General features: G+C 37.8%; 1 protein-coding gene across 2 annotated transcripts in view; it reads right to left on the bottom strand.

Annotated features, from left to right (window-relative positions):
• LOC145980403 (centrosomal protein of 104 kDa) overlaps nucleotides 1–25,872 on the bottom strand; it is a 274,922-nt gene that overhangs the window by 30,684 nt on the left and 218,366 nt on the right. The window contains exons 6-11 of one of the 2 annotated variants that reach the window (XM_083113475.1): nucleotides 21,262–21,473; nucleotides 19,714–19,973; nucleotides 17,998–18,115; nucleotides 11,863–12,101; nucleotides 6,866–7,003; nucleotides 3,220–3,258 (exon numbers count right to left, since the gene is read on the bottom strand). In XM_083113475.1, coding sequence (XP_082969601.1) covers nucleotides 3,220–3,258; nucleotides 6,866–7,003; nucleotides 11,863–12,101; nucleotides 17,998–18,115; nucleotides 19,714–19,973; nucleotides 21,262–21,473 — 1,006 coding nt within the window. The remainder of the gene's footprint in view (nucleotides 1–3,219; nucleotides 3,259–6,865; nucleotides 7,004–11,862; nucleotides 12,102–17,997; nucleotides 18,116–19,713; nucleotides 19,974–21,261; nucleotides 21,474–25,872) is intronic. The other variant, XM_083113476.1, reaches the window with a different exon arrangement.

Below are 25,872 nucleotides of genomic sequence, written 5' to 3'. Positions count from 1 at the left end.
AAGTGTTAAAGCCTGTTTGGCAAATATTCCGACTAGACCGAGGTTTGGATATTGTAAGTAACGTTCCTGTTTACGACAGACAGAAGTGTACCTGAACAGAAAAAGGAGATCCATTTTAGGTGTTCCAAAAGATGCAACAGATGCAGATCATCTCACTTTACTAGAATTTTTGAAGTATTTTAATGACGGTTCTCCATTTCTTCACCTTGACTACACGGAAAATGGAAAGCGGTTGTTAATTTTTGCTAGTGTCAGATCCAAAGATGTTTTGGCAGCCTCAGAAACCGTATTTTTAGATGGCACATTTCGCGTCTGCTCCAAATAGTTTTATCAGCTGTATACCCTTCATATCGAAATCGGTAGTACGAATACTGCTACTAACGTAGCACCAGTAGTTTATGCTTTACTTCCGGACAAAACCGAAATAACTTATCAAAGATTTTATGTTTTAAGTCCACTTTATGCACTATGCACCATGTGACCATAAACACACGTGCGCGCGGCGGTGATGACATTCTGGATTGTGGGAAAACCAGCCAAGGAAGGTCTTGACATATGTCACGGCGGAAATGAACCGATAAGAAGCCTCGGCGCAAACGACACGACACCCGAAAAAATATCATTTAACGGATGCACTTGAGATCAGATTGTTGTTCATCGGAACTAAACTTCGAAAATTTATAACACAAGAACAAAAATTGGTACAAAATATTATGAGTTAATTTTTAAATGCATTAATTTATCCAGAGTTTTAAGTCAGGGCGATGTAAAATAAATTTAGGGCCAAAATGGGCAAAAACAAGGCCATTCTGAAGAATTTCAGTAAAAGAGAACGGGATATACGAAAAGTATTTTCTTCTCAGGACAAACTTCAGTGATGGTTGCCACTTCCGTTTCCTTCAATCTGTTCGAAAAGATAAAATCTTTAGTAGTACGTGTAATCAAATAAGGCAAGCCTCTTATCAGTAGCATGAATACCAATAAACAAAACTCAGGAAATCTGTTTTTTAATACAATGTAATGGGAGTTGACGGTTAAGAGTTTATGCCTTTCAACTTCACCCTGACGGTATATCTGCTGTCGTTTAAAGCATTATAGTATTATACCAGCCCAGAAATACCTCTTCCGATATAGTCCGAATCCGCTGCAGGTGGGACTGGAGGGGGAAGAGGGAGGCGCGGCAAGTGAATGCTTAAATTGGTTGAGGTCCTATGCTCGGCAGCTATTAGCAACTTTCACATTGTAGAGGCAACGTGTATTTAACAGACGATCTAAAAGTAACTGCTCCTTGGACATTTTATCAGTAACAGTGTATTTAAAAAAAAAATGTAAAAGAAGAAATCGCACGCTACATTGTCGAATTTGGTAGTAAATAGGTGGAGACCATTATGATATTTGGCTGGTCTTCTGCTTCCGTATTCTGCATCTGCACAAGGGATGGCCATTTTCGAAAAACAATGTTTTTCGTTTTTCGCTATTTTCGAGGGAAAAAAAACGTTTTCAACTTCTTTTTTTGTTTATAGAAAAGTTTTTTCTTTTTCTGTCTTTCGATTTTTAATTTTAGAAAAAAAATTGTTTTTCGGAAAACGTTATATGGATCCATGAACTTGTTTTCAAATTCTTAGTGTTAAAAGGTAATTTCTTTTGACAAATCCATTACTTTCTTGTCTTTCCATGTACTTTTCTAGAAAGGGAATTACATTATTAGTATTAGAGCAAATTTAAATCTCTGATCATTTTGCTTAACTGGCATCCATCTTTACATTTCAGTTTGCTCAAACACACTTGCTTATTTAGGTACTGTTAACTAAAAATGCGATTCTTTGACACTTATGTAGAAAATATCAATAACAAAAATATCTAAAACCAAAAGAAAGAATTAAAGAATTTAATCAATTAAAAATGTTTCAATGTAGACAGTTAGTAAAGATGATAAATCAATGCTCCCCAAAGTTCAGGTTCGTCCCCCACCCTATAGGAAAGGGAGCATTCTGAAAGAAACACTGATTATTTGTATTATTGCGTTTTATTATCTAACAAACTGACATATTTTGCTCCTACCGCTCGATTTCTATGCCGGCGTGCTCCACAGACTCCTGGCACGAAGTATAGTATGTGATTCAGTAGAAAAATAAATGTGGTAGCAAATCTGAATTTGTGGTGCGTGGTTGCATACAGATAGAATAGAATGCTCCTACCTTCGGAACTAGACCTCAACGACTAAAACAAAGTTGGGATGCATGTGACATAATAATTAGCTTATAATAATAACCATTGTAATAATATTGTTAGTTTTACTTGCACTTATTCGTATTTTCAAAAATATAGGAGCTTCCAGTCAAGAAATTGGTTCATTCGCTTAATCCTTCTTACATTTTCACTTCAGTCTCCACCTCGTATATTCTCGTGTACCAATTCGTAACTGTTAAGAATACAAACATTTCTCACAATTATTCAACCAGTCAAGTCAGGTTTCAGGATTCCAATTATATGATGGTTATTTTGTTTACATAGTCTGAGCTTTCTTTCTACGAATAGCTATGTAGATGTACGCATGGCTATTAATAAACATTCACATTTATTATACTTTCAAGTCACGTAAAAATATTTAATTATCAAATGTTTAATGCCTGTTTAGAGGAGGTTGCTCACACCCTTGTCTTCGTCATTAATTTAGACATTGCAAAATAGTCCAGTTAAATTCTACCCCGGATAGCTGAGAAGTCGAAGAAAGCTTAATTTTTGCAGAGATGTTCAGAATGTTACTCAGTATAACATACTTTGATTGATTGATTGATTTATCGATTTGCTTTATTTTACTTCGCTCTTTTGTACCACTTTTGGCTAATTTGCGAAGATGGGGATGAGTGATGATATGATGAAATTTATGATGGACACTCACAAACATCGAACCCGGGACCCCTGGCGTCGTAGCTCGATGTACTAACCACTCCGCCACTGGGCCGGCAGTATAACATACTAAAAGTCCCCAAAGACCCGAGTTGGGGTTTCCCCTCCATATTGGAAAATGGCGGCCAATTTCAGGTTTTTAGTTAACATTTTATTAGGAATTAGTGATACAAGTAAAAAGCTTCAAACTAAAAACATTATACTCAATGAAATGAAGATTTTCACGTTAGGACTCATTTTACGTCATCAATTTTGCGAAAAATCAAATTATACTGAACGTAGAATATATTACTGTATTTACTCACTAACCTGCAGTGAAGCGTGCGGCTGTATACATTACAAAACAATCTGAAAAACAATTGTGGCAAGTGTCAGAAAGGAGAAAGTTACAAATACATTTAACTGTTCTATAAGTTAACTATATTATAGTTACTGAAAAGGGAGGTTTTTCTTAGTGGAAAAATAAAAATTGTACATACATATTTTTAGAGTACAGTTACATAGCTATTAATACCAACTCCTTAAGAACACTCTCTGGTGGTGAAAAATTCAAGTTATGTTTCAATTGAATTTGTTGCAATTCGAGAGATGACATTCATGTTTCCTTCAGTATCCTCTGTCATCCTCTTTTATTGCATAAGCGCTCTTCTAAACAGCTGCAATACATTTCTGTGACGTTTACATTGAAAATGTTCCAGGCGGAACGGAGGAACTTCTGGGAGATTAATGATGACGTCAACAGAGCCAAAACTGCCTCACCAATTAGGCGTAGAACTGTGACTCTCAACCTTCGTGAAAGAGTAGCCCATTAAATTCTGTACTGAAACGTCGATGTCCTGATTCCAACAATTTTTCTCGTATACAAATTTCTATTTTTTTCTTTTTGCATTACTTAATATGTACCGTTCAAGTTAAATATCTATAAATACTAAAGAGTAGTTCGATTTTGTCTAGGCCTAAATTAATATAGTAGGCTAAGTGTTAATTTCCGTTGGCATGTTGCATTTTGATCACCAAAATTTTGCAATCAGAATATTTCTACTGCAAAATATTTGTTATGAAAGCTGCTGCGCCAACTACAGTGAGACATTTCAGAACCTGTCGCGGCCCGGTGGTTGAGAAACACTGACGTAGAAGAATGAATGTACTTTTCAGTCTCTTCAGGCTACTAATAAATTAGGTTTTACAAATGATAGGATTTAAATGAAGCTACAGCGGACTCGTAAACAAACGAAAAATGTGTGACCTTTTTTTGTACTAAATTTTGTATTACTTTCCGATTATGTTAACGAATCTGTTCGCACAGTGTGAGCATTGTTTCTGATCTGTACTCGTATGGTATTACAAGAAGAAGCGCAGCAAATACACGAAAGGAAAAGTTATCTTTTAAAACGATTAAAACAATTGAGATATGTTTTTCTGTGCATGATATGCTCACTTGAATTTGTAGATTATTTGGACACGAATCGTACAACAGAGTTCAAGGAGTGTTGAACGTCCCATTCAGAATAAGTTGAGCTGGTGTAATCGACAATTGTTGTAAATATCACGATGCCGATGGAAGTAAAATTGTTGGATACTTCGGTACATATGGCCATTTTGCATCCTTCAATGTATACGGGGAAATATCTTCTTATCTAAAATCCTTACCTAAGAGTTTAAGAAAAGGGGTGTAAAATGCCCTTGAGAAAGGGCAAGGTTGTAAACACAACACATTGAAAAGGTACGAATACACTAAGAACTTCCTCACACACAGTGGAAGAGATCAGTTCTTCTCAAGAAAACCTAAATACATTTGATAAAACACTGTCGTCATCTTCCAATAGGGATGATAAACAGTTCGGTCTGAAGAAAGAAAAATCGCACATTAAGTAAGAATATGCCGAACACTTAAAATGACATTTCACAAAAGCCACATTGGCGGTTTTGCCCTTGCAGTAAGTGACCATAGGCGAGACATCTGTGGCCAATTCGCAGTCGAGAATAACTTCTTGACGGAAGGGACGGTACAAGGAACGTCATGCACCAATGGTGGGCGTGATAGCGCGAAGCTTGTTCTCCGTTACTGCATCCCAATCTTCCTGTCAAGAAGCGAACAGCGAAACACATTCTGCGGGTCCATGGCCGGTAGAAGTTGGGCCAGAACATCACCGTCTGCGGCAGAAGGCCAGAAGGTTTATGCGATACAGTTCCCGCCACTGAGTAACCTGTCGTCAGCGATCATGTGAGTGCTCCCATCATCTGCCAATAGCGCTGGAGACACCACGTGCTTTGTTCTCTCCCAATCAGAGCTCGCAGTTCCTTCTGCGCGGGAAATTTGGCAGAGGTGTTCACTATCCGGATGTGGACCTCGTGAGGGCAGATCTCACACTCCGGAAGACTTGTGAGGGTGAATGTTTGGACGAGTCCTAAGGGTATAACTGAGCATATTTAAAGGCCTGACAGGCAAGACATTTTTGTGTGGGGGTAAGGCCATTTATAAAACTTGAATAATAAAAGTAATAACAATAGTAATTATTATTATCATGCTTATACTTGTTATTATAAAATAATAACTATTACAATGCTATAAAAATGAAGTTTATACTTTTCTGTATGTGAGTATAAAATTGATGAAGGGACACTCACGGAGAACATCCATATCCAGGCCTGGATTCGAACCCAGGACCCCAAGCGTCGTAGCTGTGCTAAACCACTCCGCCACGGAGGTCGGCAGGAAAGTGAAGAAAAATAAGAAAACAGAGAAGACTAAACATGTAAGAGATGGTGGAAGAAACATGTTGAAATGATAGTCAAATGGGAAGAGATATAAAAAATAAAGTAAAGTAAAAGTGCTGCCCTGCATGGGCGTCGGAAGGCGGGGGGTCGAACCGATCGGTTGACCCCTCCTGGAAATTGACATCGTTCATTTAAAGATACAAGAAAGCCGATAGTTTGTTACTCCTATTGTTAAGAAAAGAAACAAAGCTCATTTTGTTAGTATTCAAAGAGAATAATGAAAATAAAAATTCATTGGATCGAAAACATTGAGTGTAAAAAAATACACGAACAAGGTTATACTGTATTCTACCATTTCATCCAAAGAACAAATGGTTCCACAGTTTTCAAAATTCTAAAAGTTACAGCTGTAGGTGAGAGGTCACACAACAAAATTTATGAAGAAAAAAATCCCCATATATTTAAAGCCTTTTCTTGAACGAGACGTGTAAAAGTTAATATCAAAATGCATTTCAGATACTAAGTGCATAAAATGCAAAAGAAATAATGAAAAAGAGTTGTGCTGGTATTCACTCGTTTGGTGCATCGAGTCTCCCCATTTACATAATAATAATAATTAAAAATAATAATTATTATTTCGAATAATTTATAATATTTATTTTATTATTATATAATAACATTTATAACCGTGGTAGTAATACTTATTATTTTTCTGCTATTAATTTTTTAAATTTGTCCGAAACCACCTGCAAAAATTTCTGGCGACGCCCATGCTCCCCTGTGCTTTCCAGCACACCATGTAGGGGGTGTGGAGATAGGACCCCACACTTTCTTGTTCACATCCGATAGATAAAAATAAATATAAATAAGAAAGAGGAGAAAGACTAAGAAAAGGAGAGAAAATCAGGAAGATGAAGAAATAGTAGAAACAGAGTGAGACAACACAAACACGAGACGGGCAAGAAAGAATGAAGAAGAGACTGACAAGTAAAAAACAAATATGTCGAGAGAGAAAGAGAGAAAGCGAGATACAAATGTGGATTTGAAAAAAGGTTAAACGAAGTTTTCACACGATCACCTCCAAAAAATTTGTTTCTCCTCAACAACCCAATCTTTCAACGCCAAGCGTCTCGCCTGAACTAGAAAAGCAAGGACAAAAAAAAAACCGATCTGATTCGCAGGCGAGGAAAACGATAGGAAACGTTTCGTGGCGAAATCGAATCAAGAGACGCCTTACCTGACTTCCTGGCACTCTGCCATGCTGAGGATGGTTTGGACGGCCATGTTGTGGACGCGTGGCGTGTTGTCGCCTGACTTGGCTAGGAGCTCAGGAAGGAGTCGGTCCACGCAGCGAGAGACCTCGGCTGAGGACACACTGAAACGAAATAGATTATTAGGTTTCCGCCATTTTTCTCTCCTGGTCCTCGTGACTCGGCGAACAAGTGAAAGAGGAGAGAAAAAAGTTTACATTTATCAAGGAACGTTAAGTTATGGCTCGGCGGCCTTTAGAAAGAAATTACAAGGGAAGACGGAAAGAAGAGAAATGCCTTGCTCTGGCAATGTTTGCTTCTAGTTTTGAACTTAATGGTTCTATAATTCTTTCCCCTTGTGCTTTATAATTGTTCGGAGTTCTTTATATTCTGCGGTGGTTTCCTGAATACGACTGCGGTTGAAACGTTCCCGAGTGATCACTAGGGAAAGGAACTTTAGGTAAATAAATGTTTTTTCTGCGATAAGATACAGACCCTCATTTTTGCCAAAATTCTGATCATAGCCTTATATGTCAACACAGCAAATTTTATTTTACATAAAAACACATATTTTCCAGTTTTCCGTATGTAAATACATATTTTGCGTATTTTCATTTTAAATACATAAAATCGCTCATTCACTTCATCTACCTCGAAATCTTCGAAGGAAAAATGTTTATACTCTGCACCTCTTTCATATTGAGAGTGCTAGGTTTGTTTTGTCTTTGAACACCTTCGCTGCCAGACTTCTGGCACCTCGCCTACGATCCTATTGGGAGAAAATAGCTGTAAGTAGCTGGGGCTGGCTACACGTAACGATAGCAAGGCTTTTTAATGAAGCAATGCAGCTATTGTGGCCGGAAGGCATAAAATTTGACAATCTTCTTCTCCTCGTGACAGATGCTGCAGCTTACATGAAAAAAGCTGCAGTAGGCCTTGCCGTTAGCTACCCCAAAATGGTGCACGTTAAATGTGTGGCTCATGCGTTGCATAGAATATGTGAAAAGATAAGAGCTCTTTATCCCAATGTCGATAAACTGGTTTCAAATGGGAAGAAAGTTTTTATGAAGTCGCCTAGAAGAATAGACATTTTTAAACAAAAATGTTCTGAGGTTCCCCTTCCCCCTACACCTGTAGTTACGCGATGGGGCACTTGGTTGAATGCAGATGTTATGCCCAGAACTTTGAAAAAATTGCATCTGTTGTAAATGATCTCGACAAAGAAGAATTCTGCAAGAACTGTTGATGGAGCCCTCCTTAAAAGTCGAATTGGCATACATCTCAACAAAACCTGTCCATTCTCTCTAATTCCATATGAAAGCTTGAATCGTCCGCGAACACTTTGGCAGCTTCCATTGGTAAAGTCCGTATAGTAGAAACGAAACTGCAAGAACTCACTGGATCTAAATGTCTAAATGTACAGAATTTTTTGGGAAAAACCAAGGTTTTCAAACTTTGTGCCAAATTGCATGTGTTTTGGAAAGTGAAGTAGAGGAAGACGAAGCTTTGGAAAACTTAAGCGTTAGTGACATTTCGTGATTCAAATATGCAAGAATTGTTTCTTGTGACGTGGAGCGTTCTTTCTCACAATATAAGATGCTTTTTAGAGATAATCGTCACAGATTTACAATGGAGAATTTGGTAAAAACTATGGTGATCCACTGTAACTCTTCCAAAAAATAGCTCGCTAAGAGGTAATCATTTAGAAACTAATTTCAGGTGTTTAAAATGCATGTTATAGTTTCTTTTTGTAACAAATGTTTTTATTTTTGTCACATATTTTCCTGTTTTTATCACATATTTTCAACATTTATGACACATAAAAAATAAATATTTCTGAGTTTTTTAGCACATAAAGTTCCGTTCCCTAGTGATCACCATCTCTTGGCAAACATATTTACCTTCTTCGATTAGATACAATGCCGCTACAGCAAATGTCTCCTTTTCATTTGGGCATACCTTAGAATGCTTAGGTACATGTGAAAACGTGCATAGACACAATAAAATACATTTTGTACGTAAAACACTAACGATCTTTAATAACTTCAACATGTGTACAGCATGGCGCCTGAGGAATCTAAACTAACTCTATCGTGATCAACACAGACTATTGTACACATTTGTTCTTCTTCCTCGTAGCTACATGATTATAGCCTACATAATAAAATGCCCAATCACAACAGCGGTACAGCCAACAGCAAGGATAATAGACGACACTATTTTCATTATTTTTTATTCTCTATCCTGCGTTATTTTAAGAAATGAAATTCTGATGATGTGAAGAAAGTGTGTCTTCTTATTGATGATTTTGATTTGATTTAATTGTTGTATTTAACGTCGCTTTTCTGCCACTTTTGGCTAATCGCGACGATGAGGATGGGCTATGATATGACCAAATTGATGAAGGGACATAAAAAAGAATACTCATACTCAGGGCAGGAATTGAACCCGGAACCCCTTGACGTTTTTATTTCAATACTTAATCATCACATAGTGGAAAACACCGAAAAATAGTGATGGGCAATTCGCATACTATTAGAGGAAAAGGTCTAAATATGGGCCCCCTTTTTTGTTGCCATTTTCGGAGGAAAAAAATAATATATCAAGCACCTGCCTTTAAAATGCATATCTATGAGATATATACTTAAATGTAATAGCATGCTAAAGTATAGAAGGTCTCAATTTAAGACATTATAAAATCCCACATTTGTTTTATGTACCGCTAATATCATAACCTATACAATGCAGATGAGAATTCAGAAAACGCTGAGTAAAAACATACCTGCAAAAAGTTTTCGGAGGTCGTAATTCCATAACAGGGTCCAAGGCCGAAACTAACCACCACTTTCTCTTACGAATTGGCGCCGCAACCTTTGTCCTTGACAGATAACCAGTTCCCATAGCCTCTGCCAGGCTGCAGCACCCGGGAGCGCTCATAACTCCAAAACCCATATTTAAACCTTTCCCCCATATTTAGACCTTCTCCTCTACTTTTGCTGTTGGGTGTACATCGACGTCGGCAGGATGTTTTCCAGGAAGGGCTAAGCAAGTAATTTTTTTTCCAAGGGAGGGGTGCAACCGAGGCCTATTTCTCCATCTAATAACACTCTTATAATATCTAACAATATTACTGTGACTGAAATGAGTTTATATATGTGAAAGGTACTTTTAGGTTCTCATTTATTTTCCAGGGGGCCAGTCTCCGCTTACCCCCTTTTAGTACGCCCCTGGTGTAAAAGTTACGGAAGTAGGAAATTTGGTCAAAATTATGGACGCTTGTATTTTGCTTTGTTAACACATTGAGGTCTCAAGCATTGCATAGTGTTTCTGATCATTTAACGTCGCGTTTCTGTTTAGAAGAGTCGCAACGACGAGTGGTGATTAGTTGAAACTAATGAAACTGCCACGCCGTGATGGGGACTCGAACCCTGAAGCAAAAATGACAGAACAACCACATAGGTATGCCTAACCAGAATTAGAACCCAGGTTATTTTGATTTGCAGCTTCGGAAAGGATGCACAAAATAAATAACAGGCTATGCATTTGTGCGAAGGGTTTATAGATATACACTAAATGACGGAATAGGGTATGGAGACTTTGCAAGAGTAATCTAACTCTATAGGAGAATTGAAGAACTTGATACAGTGAGAATTTAACCCTTAAACACTGGATGTGACATTAGTGTAACTTTTTGATGAGGCCGCATATATGTCACATGAACCTTTGCGACCTTTGGAGTGCATTGTGACTCTGGTAATATTCGGACATACATGTTTTGAGTGCTATATGAGCCGTGAGGTATCTTATTAGTAATTAGTAAAGTTTAATTTGATTCTGGCTATATTTTCGAGGGGGAATTTTGAATTTAATTTTAATTTGATTTTAAACAAGTAGAGCTTTTACATTAGAAAATATTTTTTCTTTTAAAATATCAGCAGAAAGTGCGCACGAGAATTGAACACATATCGAGCAATATGAAGGTACAGTTTTGAACCTTCACATCTCGGCGTTGCCTACGCGGGGGTCCGACAATTTAAGAAGCCGTAAAACAATTAACTTTTTAAAATTTATTTTTCATCTTCTACTTGATGAAGGAAACTTAGATTTTCTCGTCCACAGACTAATAGTCTGGTCTGTACTGAACAAAACGAGCTAAAATATAACTCGAGCGTTTGTAATTTTCCAAATATAAATATTGAATTAAAACATTGCGTACTTTTAAATTTGCCGCTGAAAAACCGGGCTGGCGAACCGTTGCTTTAAAACAGGCTAAGGGTTTATGGAAGCTCTCGTGCTCTAGAAAAAATCTACTTTGAAGATTGGATTGTAAAACCCTCATTGAAGTCGCTAACCATAGACTTTACGGAAGTAACGACACTCTAGTAAAAATCTACATTGGAGACAGGAACGTAAAACCCTCATTGAAGGCGCTAACTAGAGACTTTACGGAAGTAATGAGACACTAGAAAAAATCTACATTGGAGACAGGATCGTAAAACCCTCATTGAAGGCGCTAACCATAGACTTTACGGGAGTAACGACACTCTAGAAAAATCTACATTGGAGACAGGATCGTAAAACTCTCTTGAAGGCGCTAACCATAGCCTTTACGGAAGTAACGACACTCTAGATAAAATCTACATTGGAGACAGAATCGTAAAACCCTCATTGAAGGCGCTAACCATAGACTTTACGGAAGTAATGAGACACTAGAAAAATCTACATTGGAGACAGGATCGTAAAACTCTCATTGAAGGCGCTAACTAGAGACTTTACGGAAGTAATGACACTCTAGAAAAAATGTACATTGGAGACAGGATCGTAATGAAGTCGCTAACTAGGGACTTTACCGGAGTAATGACACTCTAAGAAAAAGAGACGATACGTTAAATTTGTTGTTGGATGATGAATACTGCTTGAAAGCAGATAAGGCAGAAGAATTAGGGGCTTTATGGGAGTAACAGCAATATAGCCTTGTACTTACCCTCTGCTAGGGACGAACTCTGCGAAGAAGGCCCGTATCACTTCGGCAGCCAGGCTGTAGACGGCGAAGACTTTGTCTTTGAGCGTTCTGTGGAGGAGAAAGACCGTGGCCCTGGCAACCTTGTTTCCAGAATGCCTCTGGTGCTCTGGCTCCACTGACGGCATATTCTTCAGCTCCTCCGTCAGCATCTTCAGGCCGTCTTCCTTGTCTGCGTACTGCTTGGAGTAGAATTTCTCCACCTGCGGAACAAGGGGTAAATTTCCCAAAGTGTACATAAGCATTGATGGGGAGGGTAATATGAGCAAAAGGGAGAAAAAAAAGGAACAGGTTTCCAGAAACCAACATAAAGAGCTCTAAAAATGAGAAATAAGACACAACGATGCAGCTAGGCTATGTGTTCGGGAGGAAGCAAATTTTGTATAATAATAATAATAATAATAATAAATAGTGGCGCAACAGCCCGTGAGGGCCAGGGCCTACCTACCGACTGCCGGCTCACTCCCACATGCCTAGGTGGGAGATCATCCAACTATGGCTGTGTCCGAAAGGTACAGTCGCGGACACTGCCGGCTTGTAACGATTCCATTGAAAGTCAATGTATTCATTACAAGCCGGCAGTGTCCGTGACTGTACAAAGTACAGACTTGAAGTATGGTCTTGACGGAAGTGACGTCACCTAGTACGGTTCCAAAACGCCAAGTACACAAACCACCGAGACCACTTCTCGGAGCACGGATCGTTGCAGACTTGGGCCGTGTCCGGATTGGCAAGCGCTCCGTCCCGTTCTCTCCCGTTGCTCTCGTGTGCCGTCGAAGTCACGTCCAAGTCATCCGAATCTACATGTCCCCTCGTAGTAGGTGTCAGCCCGAACTTCACTCACCGCGCTCTGGGGCGCAGGCGCACAGAACGGAAGCAGAAGGCAGACGCCAAACAAAAATCACAATGCTTTCCACCTATTTACTACTCATATTAAAAATGTAACATGCTATTTCATAATTTACAATTTTTCTACATTCAGTATTATCGATAAAATGTTAAAGTATCACTGATCTTTACATCGTATATTCAGTAAATGTTGTCTGTACAAAGTGAAAGCTGGAATATGGCTGCCAAGCGCAGGGCCACAGCTAGTTCAAGCGTGCATCTGTCGCGCCTACGACTCCACGTCTGCCGCGAATTCGGACAACGGAGGTTGGCTGAGTCCCCGGATGGAACGGTGCTCTAGGTGACATCTGCTGCCGATTCGGACGCGGCCTTGGTCACGTGATTTCTGAACTCGTTTTGCATTTGTTTGAAATCACGGAGGTAGAAAGCAAGCAACACAGGTTCAATATACGTTATGGGCCAGCACGTTGTTGGTTGAAGTTCTTCTAATATGTAGAAATGACGTGTAAGAACATTTGAAACCAAGTGTTTAAAACGCGGGGAAAACAAAGCATCCTCAGTTTTATCTACTGACCGCTGCAGTCGAAGTGCAATTCGAAAGATTTTCACTTCTAGTCCACCCACGATTGGCATGTTTAAAACAAAAGTGTTTTAAACAACTTGTTTTAAACGTTTAAAACACATGGATTTGTTTTTTACAAATGTTTAAATCGTTTAAAACAAAGTGTTTTAAACATTTTTTTCAGACTTGTTTAAAACACATTTTGATACTTGATGTTTGATAGTTTGTGGTTATTTGCATGTTTTAACTATGCATTGTCATTCAATGCGTGTCATTCTGTTTATTGTGCATAGAAATCTCTTCAGTGGTTGAAAATGTATATTGAATTAACAAAGAAAGAAACATATCATGATGAATACTCCTGGGTCACGTTTAAAACACCTGGCTATGCTTTTTTAAGTTTTTTTTTTGCAGGTGTTAAAATATTTTTATGGATGAAGCCGTTTTGTTCTCACTTAATACAATGCAAAATGTGCACATTGTTGTTAATGTCAATATTTAATTGCATTCACGATAAAATATCGTATTAAAAAAAACAGAGTAGCTACCACATGGATTCAGTGGGGCCTGGCAACTGTGGATTAGTTGAAGTGGTTGAAGCTTCTCGAACAGCATACATGCGAGATTTAAGACTAACATAAATGTGAATTTTAAGAAGTTAGTCAAGCGTTTACTTTATAGTATGCACACATCAATCCTTGGATGATTAACAGATTCCTTATTAATTATTATTCTTAGAAATAAAGTCTTCTTGATATTATCTTTTAAACATTTTATTTGTTTAAAACATGCTTTTTTCGGTTCTTGTTTAAAACACTGTTTAAAGCATTAAAACATGTTTAACCCTTAACTTCCCAGGTCATGTCTTTGTCACACTATGTCCCAGGTCCGGTCTCACAGATCTCTTATTTTAAAATAAACATAAAAAATACTTAACAACTGCTGAATGCTATAGGAATGCTTATGTTGTTAGGTTAGGTGTGTTAGGTTTGGTTATCTTAGCATAAATACACTTTAAATGTATTATTTATGCTAAGAGATCTAAATCTTACAAGCCGAACCTAACTCCTTAGGCATTTAATCCTTAACTTCCCACGTGCGGTCTCACAGACCGCTAGCGTTTATTGTTATTCTGTTGTTTATGCGTAGGGGTGAGGTCTGATCCTACATCACTTCATAAAGGTTCCTCAAACCATTTTAAAATAGTATCCTGAAAATCAGGGTCTGTAACACGCACAGTAGACGAAGTGCCGGGTAATGAATCCATAACGCACAGGCTTAGGTCCGTTCTCGGAGACCGCTAAGCACGAAAAAAAGCTATAAATATCAGTCAAGATCACGTTCAAGTGGCTACTAACGACGTAAACCAATGCAGAGTTCGGGAAGGGACAACCAGACAGCGCTGCAATGTCCTACCCCACCCCTAAGCATAAACAACAGAATAACAATAAACGCTAGCGGTCTATGAGACCGCACGTGGGAAGTTAAGGGTTAAAACAAAAAAAACTGTTTTTTAAAAAAAAAATTAAAAAATTGCCAACCCTGAGTCCACGACTTCAAGACCGCACTGCAAAACCATACTCGGAGGATGCTAGCCTAACCTAACCTAACCTAACCTAACCTAACCTCTTCAAGTACGGTCTTGCACATTTCGGACACGGCCTAAAGCCTGTTCGGCGAAAGAACAAGCTTCAACATTCTATTTTTGTCTTTCCCGTCGAAAGCTTGGGCGAGGGGAAATTCTCGTGGTATTCTGCTTTGCCAATTTTTTCGTTTCGAGCCGTTTTCGGAACTGATGGCACCCTCAACAAGGTCAAGCATGGCAAAACCTAATGGTTGCCGCCGCGTAGCAAACGAATGGGTCTCCGATTCTGCCTCTCCCTGAAATGCGAGCGAAGGGTGCATGTTGACAGCAAAAGGTGTCATGTAGCAAGACCGCTTTCCTCCACCTTGAAACTCCCACAACTGGAGGCGAAAAGTCTGGGTTTCCTACAGTTTATTCTTTGGCCGGTTGGACTTTAGTCACGGACATTTTTGTGCTTATTCTCGCTTTCATTGCTATTTTGGCTTCTTCTGCAGTGCATTGCAGAAGGTAATCTCTTGTTTTCTTAGTGTCTTTTCGTTAATATCTAAAAACCATTCATCATCATCGTCGCGATTAGCCGGAACAGAAAATCAATGTAGAGACAAGAAAAATACAATACGAGTAGAAAACAAAAAAATCAAATCAATAACTTGCAAGTAACTAAGAAAATGAAAAAGAATTCATGTTTATGGCTATTTTGGTGCCCTTTTTATGTTATGTCTTAATCAGTGTGTATTTGCCTGACTCTTTTAAAATATTTTATTGCCTGTGAATCTGCACCATAGTTATTACCAGGGAGCTGGTTTATACGTGCTAAAACTGTTAGATATGTAAATATACAGGGTGATCCGTTTGAGATATCAGACAGGAAACCGTTATATACAGGAGGTTAATGTAAGTACATATCTCTGAGCAGTTTGTTGCAATGTAAGTTTCGAATGAGAAGAGGTTTACATACTTCAGCCGTGTGGCTAGACAAAGATGGTGTCCTCGCCGCTACAGCACATACAGTGTGTCGTATGGTATGCGAAATTTTTGAGTGTTACATGCACACTAGCGCCGTCATGTGGCTGAAGTCTGTAAACCTCCATTCATTCGAAACTTACATCCTTTCTGCTTACACTACAGCAAACTGCTCAGAGATACGGACATTAACCTCTTGTACATACATAACGGTTTATTTTTGTGACATCTCAAACGGATCACCCTGTATATTTAGTTATTTAAATCAATATATGGAACTAATTATGGAAAGTGGAAAATTTCATTTAGCAATCGGTTTCAACTCACCTAGCTAAATAAAATGCATTAGGCTTACATAGCATTAATTGTAATGTTAATTCAAATACAAAACTGCTTTATTTTCTGTTACCAAAACAATGGTAACTTTTTAAAAAATGCTGAAACGTGAGTCTTTTCCTGTTATCCCTACAGATATATTTATATTGACTGAAACTGTGTGCCATATCTCATGAAGTAATAGGAGCATATTTTAAATATGCAATGGATTTTCACACAGAAAGCTTGAGCTTGCATTATCTATTGTTGACAAGAATAGCAGATGCATTGTCTATTGTCAAGTTTTAAAATAAACAGTGCAAGACGAGGAGAATAGGGATGAACGGGAAACCTTAGTTATTTAACACAAGAGGGGAAAATATATGCACTTTATCCCGAGAATCTGTGGAGCAACGCGGCGCATAGCGGTATAGGAGGGGAGAAAGCGAGTGGGCGGAACAAAGCCGTACACGCTGCTGCAAAGGCTGGTAACTGCATTCGCTTCCCCGCTCCACGAAATCCCGTTCCCTCGCACGCATTCATTGGTCGAGTTCTCTGCAGTCACTACTTGCGCAGAGACTTGCTTTCGTTCGCTCGCTCCAGACAATCCCGGACAGAGTATAGCACGAATATGGGATATATGTCGTAAAATGTTTGAAATATCGATATCATAATGTACTTTTACTTTATTCTTCATAATTTCTAATCTTATCGTATAATATCTAAGAAACTAAAAGTTAAAATATACAAAACAGTAATTTTGCCTGTAGTATTATATGGATGCGAAACTTGGTCCCTTACATTGAAAGAGGAACATAAATTGAGAGTATTTGAATATAAAATCCTTAGGAAAATATTTGGACCTAAAAGGGATGAGGAGACAGGTGAGTGGAGAAGGTTACCTAATTTAGAAATACATTTGTATTCATGTCCAGATATTATTAGAATGATTAATCAAGAAGACTTAGATGGGCATTCCATGTTGTACGATGAAAGATGAGTTTACAGAATTCTCGTTGGGAAACTTGATGGTAAGAGACCAGTAGGAAGACCAAGACGAGGATGGAGGGATAACATTGAGGACCTACAGGAAATCGGTAAGGATGGAGAGATGGAAGGCCTATGTTGCTGCAACCATAAACCTTCGGGTTTAAGAAGGATAGAGAGTTAGCTAGTTTGTTAGATATTATATGTAAAAATAACTAAAATATATGTTCAAAACTAACAGAGTAACCCCCGAGTTACGTAAGTAATGCGTTCCGTAAACGTTTATGTAACTTGAATTTTACGTTATGTCGAATTTTGTAAATTGCTTAAGTGTAACTTCATACGAAACTGCAATATTTATTATTATTATTACATGTATGTGTATATATATGTATATTATTTACACAGTATTATTATATAAATGAAACATCATGCAGCAGTACTCGGATATAAACTATAAAAGTATGAAAAATATATAAAAGAATATAAAAACAAACTGAAATCACACTTTTCAAATAAAACAATGTCTTGTGACAGCTACGTACAGTTATTACGTAAGTCACGTATTACTGTATATGTAAACACATGGAAAATAAGAACAGCATGTTTCGAGCTTACATAATACAAAATAATATTGATTTTTAACATCATATGAAGGTTATATTTACATATAAATCCTTGTTATTACATTAGTTGTACTATGAATGTGACAAGACGGGCAAAATGCATAGATTTAAGTTAGTATACGCTGCGAAAATTCTGGCTGGTCCACAGCCTTAATACGGAAAAAGCGTATAACTCACAGCGCCTGGAGGGTAGTGAAAATTTCAGTACTCACAATTGCAGTCCCGAAGACAGCGATCGGGAGCGTCGCCTGCTTTTTCTCTCTCTCGCTCAGCCTGGAGCCTCCATCCTCCGCATCCTGGAAGTCCCTCAGGAGCTCGTCAGCGCGTTGGCTAAAACGGGAAGAAAGGAAACGATGCATAGGAGACAGCGATTCCCATATATCACTCTACGGATGCGTCGGGTTTCGAATGGGGTAAAGTGGACGTTTATTGTTGACGGAATTTTCCCAAGTTTTTTGTGCCAAGACATCTCTCTTTCGTTCCCGAAATAGACGGGAGGGTAGTACAGTAAGGGAAATAAAGGGTGAATACAGATATGCGCATTGTGAGGTGATAAATCGCTCAAAAATGAAACTGTAATAATTCAATCTTTTTTCATTTTTCTTTTTTATTACTTTCTCTGAATCTCTCTTTTAAAAGAGGGAGAAGAGAGTTTTCCCAATTCTTTTTTCTTATGTTCATATCAACATTCTTATATTTCCCTTTCCTCTCTTCGTTCCTGTCTCTACCTTGGTCATTTTAAATTTCTTTCTCTGTTTTCCCTGTCAGGGAGAATACAAGGAAAAAGATAAGAGGGACATAAGAGAGGAAAGAAAAATGAGAGAGAGAGAGAGAGAGAGAGAGAGAGAGAGGGGGGGCTAAACATAAGGGAAGAAGAAGAGAGAGGCTAAAAGAGAGAAATAGTGAGTGAGACAGAGAGAGAGAGAGGGGAGTGGCTAAAAGAGAAGAGGAAAGAAAAACAGAGCGAGAAAGAGAGAGAGAGAAAGTTTAAAACACAAGGGGGCTAAAAGAAGAGGAAAGAAAAACAGAGCGAGCGAGAGAAGAGAGAGAGAGAGAGAGAGAGAGAGAGAGAGAGGTTAGACCACAAGGGGTGCTAAAACAGAAGGGAAGAGAAAAAATACAGGTTAAAAGAATAGGGAAGATAAAAAAGAGAGGGAGAAAATTGAGGGTGGAGATACAGAAAGAAAAATAAAAAGGGGAAAGCTGTTTTAGAAGTATAATTATCGGTACTATGTGGGTCATTTTTAACTTGCTGTTTGAGATAACTTGTTTTCAGTTCTTGAACAACATATTAAGAAGAATATAATTAAGAAGTGGCAATAAGATGAACAGAGACATGCATGAACAGTGAACCAATCCTATGAAATGATTCAATAAAATGCATAAAATTGCGATTCAAGTACACAGAAGCACTCTAGAATACTTAATTTTCTCTTGATGCATAGATAATGCATCGGTTAAAAAAAAAACGAACAACGAAACAAGAAGACGACAATTAGGATACACATATGGTTTTATCAACTGATGTATTTAATATCAATAAATTAAACTTGATACTTTTTCCCCCCTGCCTGCACTTTCAAACATTTTTTTAAGTGTAGGACATAATTCCAACGATCAGAAAGTGCAATATGATAAAAAAATACCAAGATTAAATTATTTTATTTTGGCCTTTAGCAATTATATTTACTTATTAAAATTGCCGATGGCAACTGCATGCATACAGCACATCTTGTATGCTGAACACATAATGCACCGACCTCCGTAGCGGTCCGGGCTGGAATCCCGGCCTTGTCACACTTTGTGAGTGCATCTTCCTCAATTTCATCATCATATCACTCATCCTAATCGTCGCGATTAGCCAAAAGTGGAAGAAAAGCGACGCAAATGAACAAAAATCAAAATTGAAATCACAATGCAATACTCACTGTCTGAGGGCAGGAAGCATCCTTTCGTCATAAGCCTCGTAGCTGCTTTTCCCTTTCCGCTTCTTGCTGTGGTTAGGCCTGATGCCGTTCTGCTGCTGCTGCTGCTGCTGTTGTCCAGGGCTGCTGAGCGGGGAGACGTTGCTCGTGGCTACGGGAGGGGGCTGGGGGGAAGGGGATCGAGGCTTGGCTTTTATCCGCGGCGGGGGAGGAAGCTCTTTACGTTTGTTCACGTCCACCGACTCGTCGTTCTTCATCAGGGGCTGCAAGAGACAAAAGGCTTCAGTGGCGGCAAGTTGTATGGGCCAACGGGGCTCTTGCACACCCAATAATTTGCTACATTATTATTATTGATGAGTCAGCACAGTTGTTTGCTCGTTATTTTTCCGCTACCTTCGTTATTAACGCTTTACTCTTTCAGTACTTGAGCTCATAGTGATTGTAACGGTACTTTGTTACTTCACTTACGAATTTTTATATATTCTTGTGCTGTATTAATATTTTCCCGTTTAGAACGCATATTCCCCTTGTTTTCACTGAGCAATACAGATATATTGCTGGGACAAATATTCACTAAAAATTCGATAACTTTTATCTAATTGTGACAGGCCCATTACCTTATTTCTATTTAATCGTTTATCAAGACTTCCTTGTGTACTTTGTTCTTCACGACTGCAAGATTTCGCAAAAAAATCTTGTTGATTCTGGTTAAAGTGACCCAAGGTCAGCAGTACATACAGTAATCCTAAATAATAGTACAGCATTGAAGGACACGCTACGACTACGAAAAATGTAATTATATCATACTGCATATTATATATTGTTTACATATTTCAGTGATATATTTATGTACATATTTCGTAAGTTTTGGTTACATAAAATTACGTGCCTTGGTAGTGGACTAGTTTTTTTATGTCGAAATCTACTCTCAAGTCAAACCTTTCAATATATATTGTATTTAGATTTGTGGAATCTAATTATAAAGTACGTAATATATTATAGGTTATACATTTCGATGCCTATATAAACGTTCAACATGTGCCCCCTGTTAAATCCGACAATGGCCTTATGTATGTGTAAGATGTCATGTAGTATGTTGTAAGCGGACTCCATACTGATGTTCACCACCCTAATTACTGTGGATGAATAAAGTGTCTCTGTGTCGTCATAAATTATCTCTGTGTAGGGTAGGATAAAATATCTCTGCGTCGTTGGTGGATAAAGTATTTTGCATTTTGAATGTACGATTATGTACGATCTCTGAGTTTGCCAATATTGTAAGGCAACACCCTGTGTATGTACTGGGTGTCCCAGTTAAAAGTAGCCCGGCTGAAAGACATTTGTCTATTAGGCAAATGATAGCTATATTGCACCAGTAAAATGGAATAGTCCATTGTAACGTGAACCGTGGTAGGTACTCAAGGTCATCCGTACACACTTCATTTCTTTTCATGATCGTTGGCATGTAACTGTTGATCGGAGACAGGCTACTTTTAACTGGGACACCCTGTATAACCACATGCATATATGCACATATATGCCTATACTTACGCCTTTCAATTCCATCAAATCGGTAACTTCCAGAAACTGATAAACCTGGACTCGATACTCATCCATCTGCGCTTTCTTGAGCTTCGCCTTGTCGTAATCCTCCATCTCTATCGCTTGCCTCTTCTCCAGCTCGTATTTCCCCAGCCTCTCTCCTGCTTTCCTCAGATCCTCCATGGCCAGCTTCAGTTTGCGAGCGTACTCGAACCGTTCGCCTGCAAAACAACATATACGAGGGTCGTTCAAAAACTCACAACCACGATTCTTACAATAGCACAGGACGGCAACAAGGAAAATAGGCAGTGAACTAGCGGGGTGCTACGGCTATATTTAATGTGACTGCCTAGAAATCGCCAACAACAACAACCAACATGATAACTGTTGGCTAATAATAATAGTTACCAAGCTTAAAAATGTTATTTACAACTTCAGAACCACAATTTATTACAACCTAAACAAATAGAGCACAGATATAAAATTTATCTACATTTCAATATAGCAAACGTTTAATTAATCACTTGCAAGTTCATCTGAAAGTTAGGAATGGCACCACATGGCCATAATGAGCTCTTTTTATAGAGAATAAATAAAATTGAAAATTCACAAACATACATTATGTGATACAGCGAATAAAAACTGATCCATATTCTTGTGAAGAAACAATGATATTTACTGATTCCAATTGTCTGTCAACTATTATCTGAATAATTCAAATGCTCTTCCTATAAATTAGTAAAAGTTTAGCGAAATCAAAGTCAACTTTATGTAGAGACAGACAAATCGGGACTGAACCTATAGTGTAAGATAGGGCCCGAACCACTATGTGCCTCTACCAAGAATCGAACCTGCACTTTGATTGTTTGCTTGATTTAGTTTAATTAACGTCGCATTTCTGTCACTTTTGTATAATCGCGATGATAGTGATGAATGGGAACAAGATGAAATGGATGAAGGGACAATTACAAACATATATGGACAACGTAACATAAGCCACACAGAGGATTATACTAGCTGTGAGCAGTGATGTTCGTCTACGTGTAATCTACATTCCACACGTAGCCTAACTTATACACGTAGATGGATAATAAACTTTTTATCCATTATCCATCTACGTGTATAAGTTAGTCTACGTGTAGAATGTAGATTACGCGTAGACGAACATCACTTATGCACGTAGATGACGTAATCTATGCAAACAATATGGCAAAAGTTGATGACTTAGCAAAGGGAGTAGTGTAATCATGTACGTTCAAAGTAGTACTTGGTACGAGGCCTATTATTTTTATTAATTTAAGCACAATGGTAAACCTATTTTGATGATGTTTTTGTCGATTTTATACTATTGCAACTCTGTGATTTTTCATCTCGTATTCGTACGAATGTCATAATTTCTTTCGAGTTAAAGTACGTAACATGCACACCCACCCACACCCACACCCACGCACACCTACACTTACACCCACGCACACCCACGTACCCACCCACACCCACGCACACCCACGCACACCCACACAAATTTACTTCCGGTCTACTTGACAGACACGTGTGGGTTTTTCTAGTTTTTTATAAGTACATATATTTTGGCGGTTCAAACTAACTTGGTACGAGGCCTATTGTTTTTATTAATTTAACCACAATGGCAAACCTATTTTGATGATGTTTTTGTTGATTTTATACTATTGCAAATCTGTGTTTTTTCACCTCATACTTGGTACGAGTGTCATAATTTCTTTCGAGTTAAATTACGCAACATTACACAACATTGCGATGGCTCGTAAGGTAAACTATTGTGCAATGTTTACGCAGCAAGTTATTACGCAGACCCGTATCTAGCGTGTTGTTGGTTATGACGTAATGGGTGTCTTCTGATTGACTTACTGTTTCGGATGTTTTCATCCGCGCTTAGGTTACTTAAAGGGTTTTCGCATTACAGATCAGTCAGTATCGTGAGAGTGTTTGAAGAGTACGGATGTGTTGTTGCAGTGTTAAAAGTTAAGTATTTAATTTATTTTAAAGCTACATACTATTTATTATTTTAAGTTTAAAAAAGTGTATCAAGTGATTTTTTTTTCATAGTAATTTCGATCAGATTGAGTTTTGATGTGATCAGATGTTGCTTGTTATCTCCTGAAATTCTGTATAAATAACATAGCTGAAAATTTTATCGTATTAGCTACAATTATTTTATTTTGAAGGTGGTTCAAGTCGTTTTTTCACACAGATTGAATTTGTATGAATTTGTATTTGTATTGAATTTTGTATTTTTTCCCGAGAAAATTTATATATAAATACCAGAGCTGAAAAAAGAAAATTAGTATAATTATTGTTTTTTTTAGTTACATTCTATCAATTATCGTTAGTTTAAAAGTGTTTTTTTTTAGTAAATAGAATCTTATTGAATTTTGAGTTGATTGTGCGTCTTATTGTTATTTACTTATCGTAAAAATTCGATTACTTTTTCATCATCAAAATAGGTTTACCATTGTGCTTAAATTAATAAAAATAATAGGCCTCGTACCAAGTACTACTTTGAACGTACATGATTACACTACTAAAGGGGGCTGTATAAGTAAAACAAAATCATACTGTGCACTAGTTGGTAATGTGTGGAAAGAACCTTTCACACTTTTCCTTGCAAATTCGAACAATTTCTCACCTAGGATAAAAAAACCGAATGTAGAAAATATTCTAGTGTTTTATGGGAAAAACACTACTTTTTCCTCACCACTGCCATCTGTTTTCTTTTGCGTACGATTTATCTTCTTTCATAGTTGATAATCGACGAGAAGAGAAATATTGCTGTAAATAGGATTCAGGAATCATTCCTGTCAGTTTGTTAGGAACTAATTTAGTTGAAAGAGTCACTTTCGTTTCATGAAAGTCTTGAAAGTTAATTTTAATGTACTTTAGATTGTATGTATACGTTGTCTATGTAAACTACAACCCAATGTAATCTACGCGTGGATTACGTGTAGACAACGCATGTAGACGTAAACTTACTGGCTGTGAGTCTAGACGCCAAAGCCTCGCTAGTATACAAATGCAGTCCAACATGTACTACGTGGAAGAGAGTTTAGAATATGGGTGTCTTCACAAAGAGTCACTCCTTACACCGCACCTGCACTTTTATTTTAAGCTGTTAATATTAACGACTATATTATCAGTGTGCCTCAGAATTGAACCAGGGTCAGACGTCCTACAAGTGAACATATCGATATGATTTCTTCCTATTTCGGCTATTTTACGTCCCTTTTCTACCTCTTTGGTTAATCGCGACGATGAGGATGAATGATGAACTGACCAATGGGCAGTGGTCGGAAGTAGCGCGGTACTTGTAGCGACTCTATTGTAGCTAGCTTTTTAGCAGTAGCTGTAGCGAAGCTACAACATTCCTGTAATTGTAGCGAAAGTTTCGCTACAGCTACATTTATTCTTGGTGTTTTGAGGTAAATTTTATGTGCGGCAGCAGTGTAAAGAAAATTCGTCAATAACATTTACTTGTGTAGGAGGTTTAAAAAGACCACGTCTATTACTAGATAATGGCAATACGGATAATATAGATGATAAATGTCCTGATATCGCAAATGGTAGATATCCACGTAATTTATTTCATTGATATATAAATAATTCTGATATCCAGATAACCAAATTACATTCATCAATATAACCGGCCAAATATTATTTACCTTCAAGACAAATATATTAATATAAAAACATAAATAAAAATATGTTTATTGAAAAATGTCAAATTTGAGTAACACCCTAATTGTAATACTCAGACATTAAATTTGTACTAATTTTCCACTTATATACGCACGCATCATTCTCAAACACTGTAGTAAAAATAGGTTACTGCGGCAACACTGCTATCAAAATGATAGAATGATGGGTATCATAATAGTACATAACGGAATCTACTTTTTGTACAACTGCTAGGGGCTTCTTTTGAATACCCATATTTTTTTTTAATGAAAAGGTAGCGCAAAAGTAACGAAGTAGCGAGTAGCGAACAGGAGTAGCGTAGCGAGCTACTTTTTGCTAAGTGTAGCTGTGTCTGTAGCGAAGCTACTTTTAAAATGTAGCGTTCTGATCACTACTAATGGGTGACGAGATCAACCACGGCCAGTTCCATTACAGGCCGGAATCCTGAAATGTGGCAACGCTGTCTCGCCGGCCTAAACATCAAGCTACATAACATGGGCGCGAATAGCAAATCTGTGTCAAATGTTTTTCTTTTCCAAATCTGGACAGCAGATTGACATTACTATTGAAGTGGAAAACATACATTAACAATAGGAATAGAAATTGGTCGTTAAATAACTGGAAATAAGCAGAAAACGCAAGGTCAACTGTGCATTTCATATGCAGCATGGAACTCTCCAATAATGTGTAGTTTGCCCTTATTTTATTTGCTACATTTCGGAATGACATTCGAACCTCTTTAACAACTAAATATTTAAATGACCTAACACACTAGTCTTAAAGTTCTAAAAGTAATACGTACAAAGTAGTTGTGGATGTGATAAACATATACAGGTAATGGACAAAATAATATGAACACCAATGCAATTGCAGAAAACTTGTATTAGAAGGGAGTTGGGCCCCCCCTTGCCT

The sequence above is a fragment of the Lepisma saccharinum genome, chromosome 27, assembly GCF_977018435.1.
Source record: "Lepisma saccharinum chromosome 27, izLepSacc3.1, whole genome shotgun sequence".
Classification (NCBI taxonomy): Eukaryota; Metazoa; Arthropoda; class Insecta; order Zygentoma; family Lepismatidae; genus Lepisma; species Lepisma saccharinum.
The sequence above is the reverse complement of the archived record's forward strand: the minus strand, read 5'-3'. Positions and strand labels throughout refer to the sequence as shown.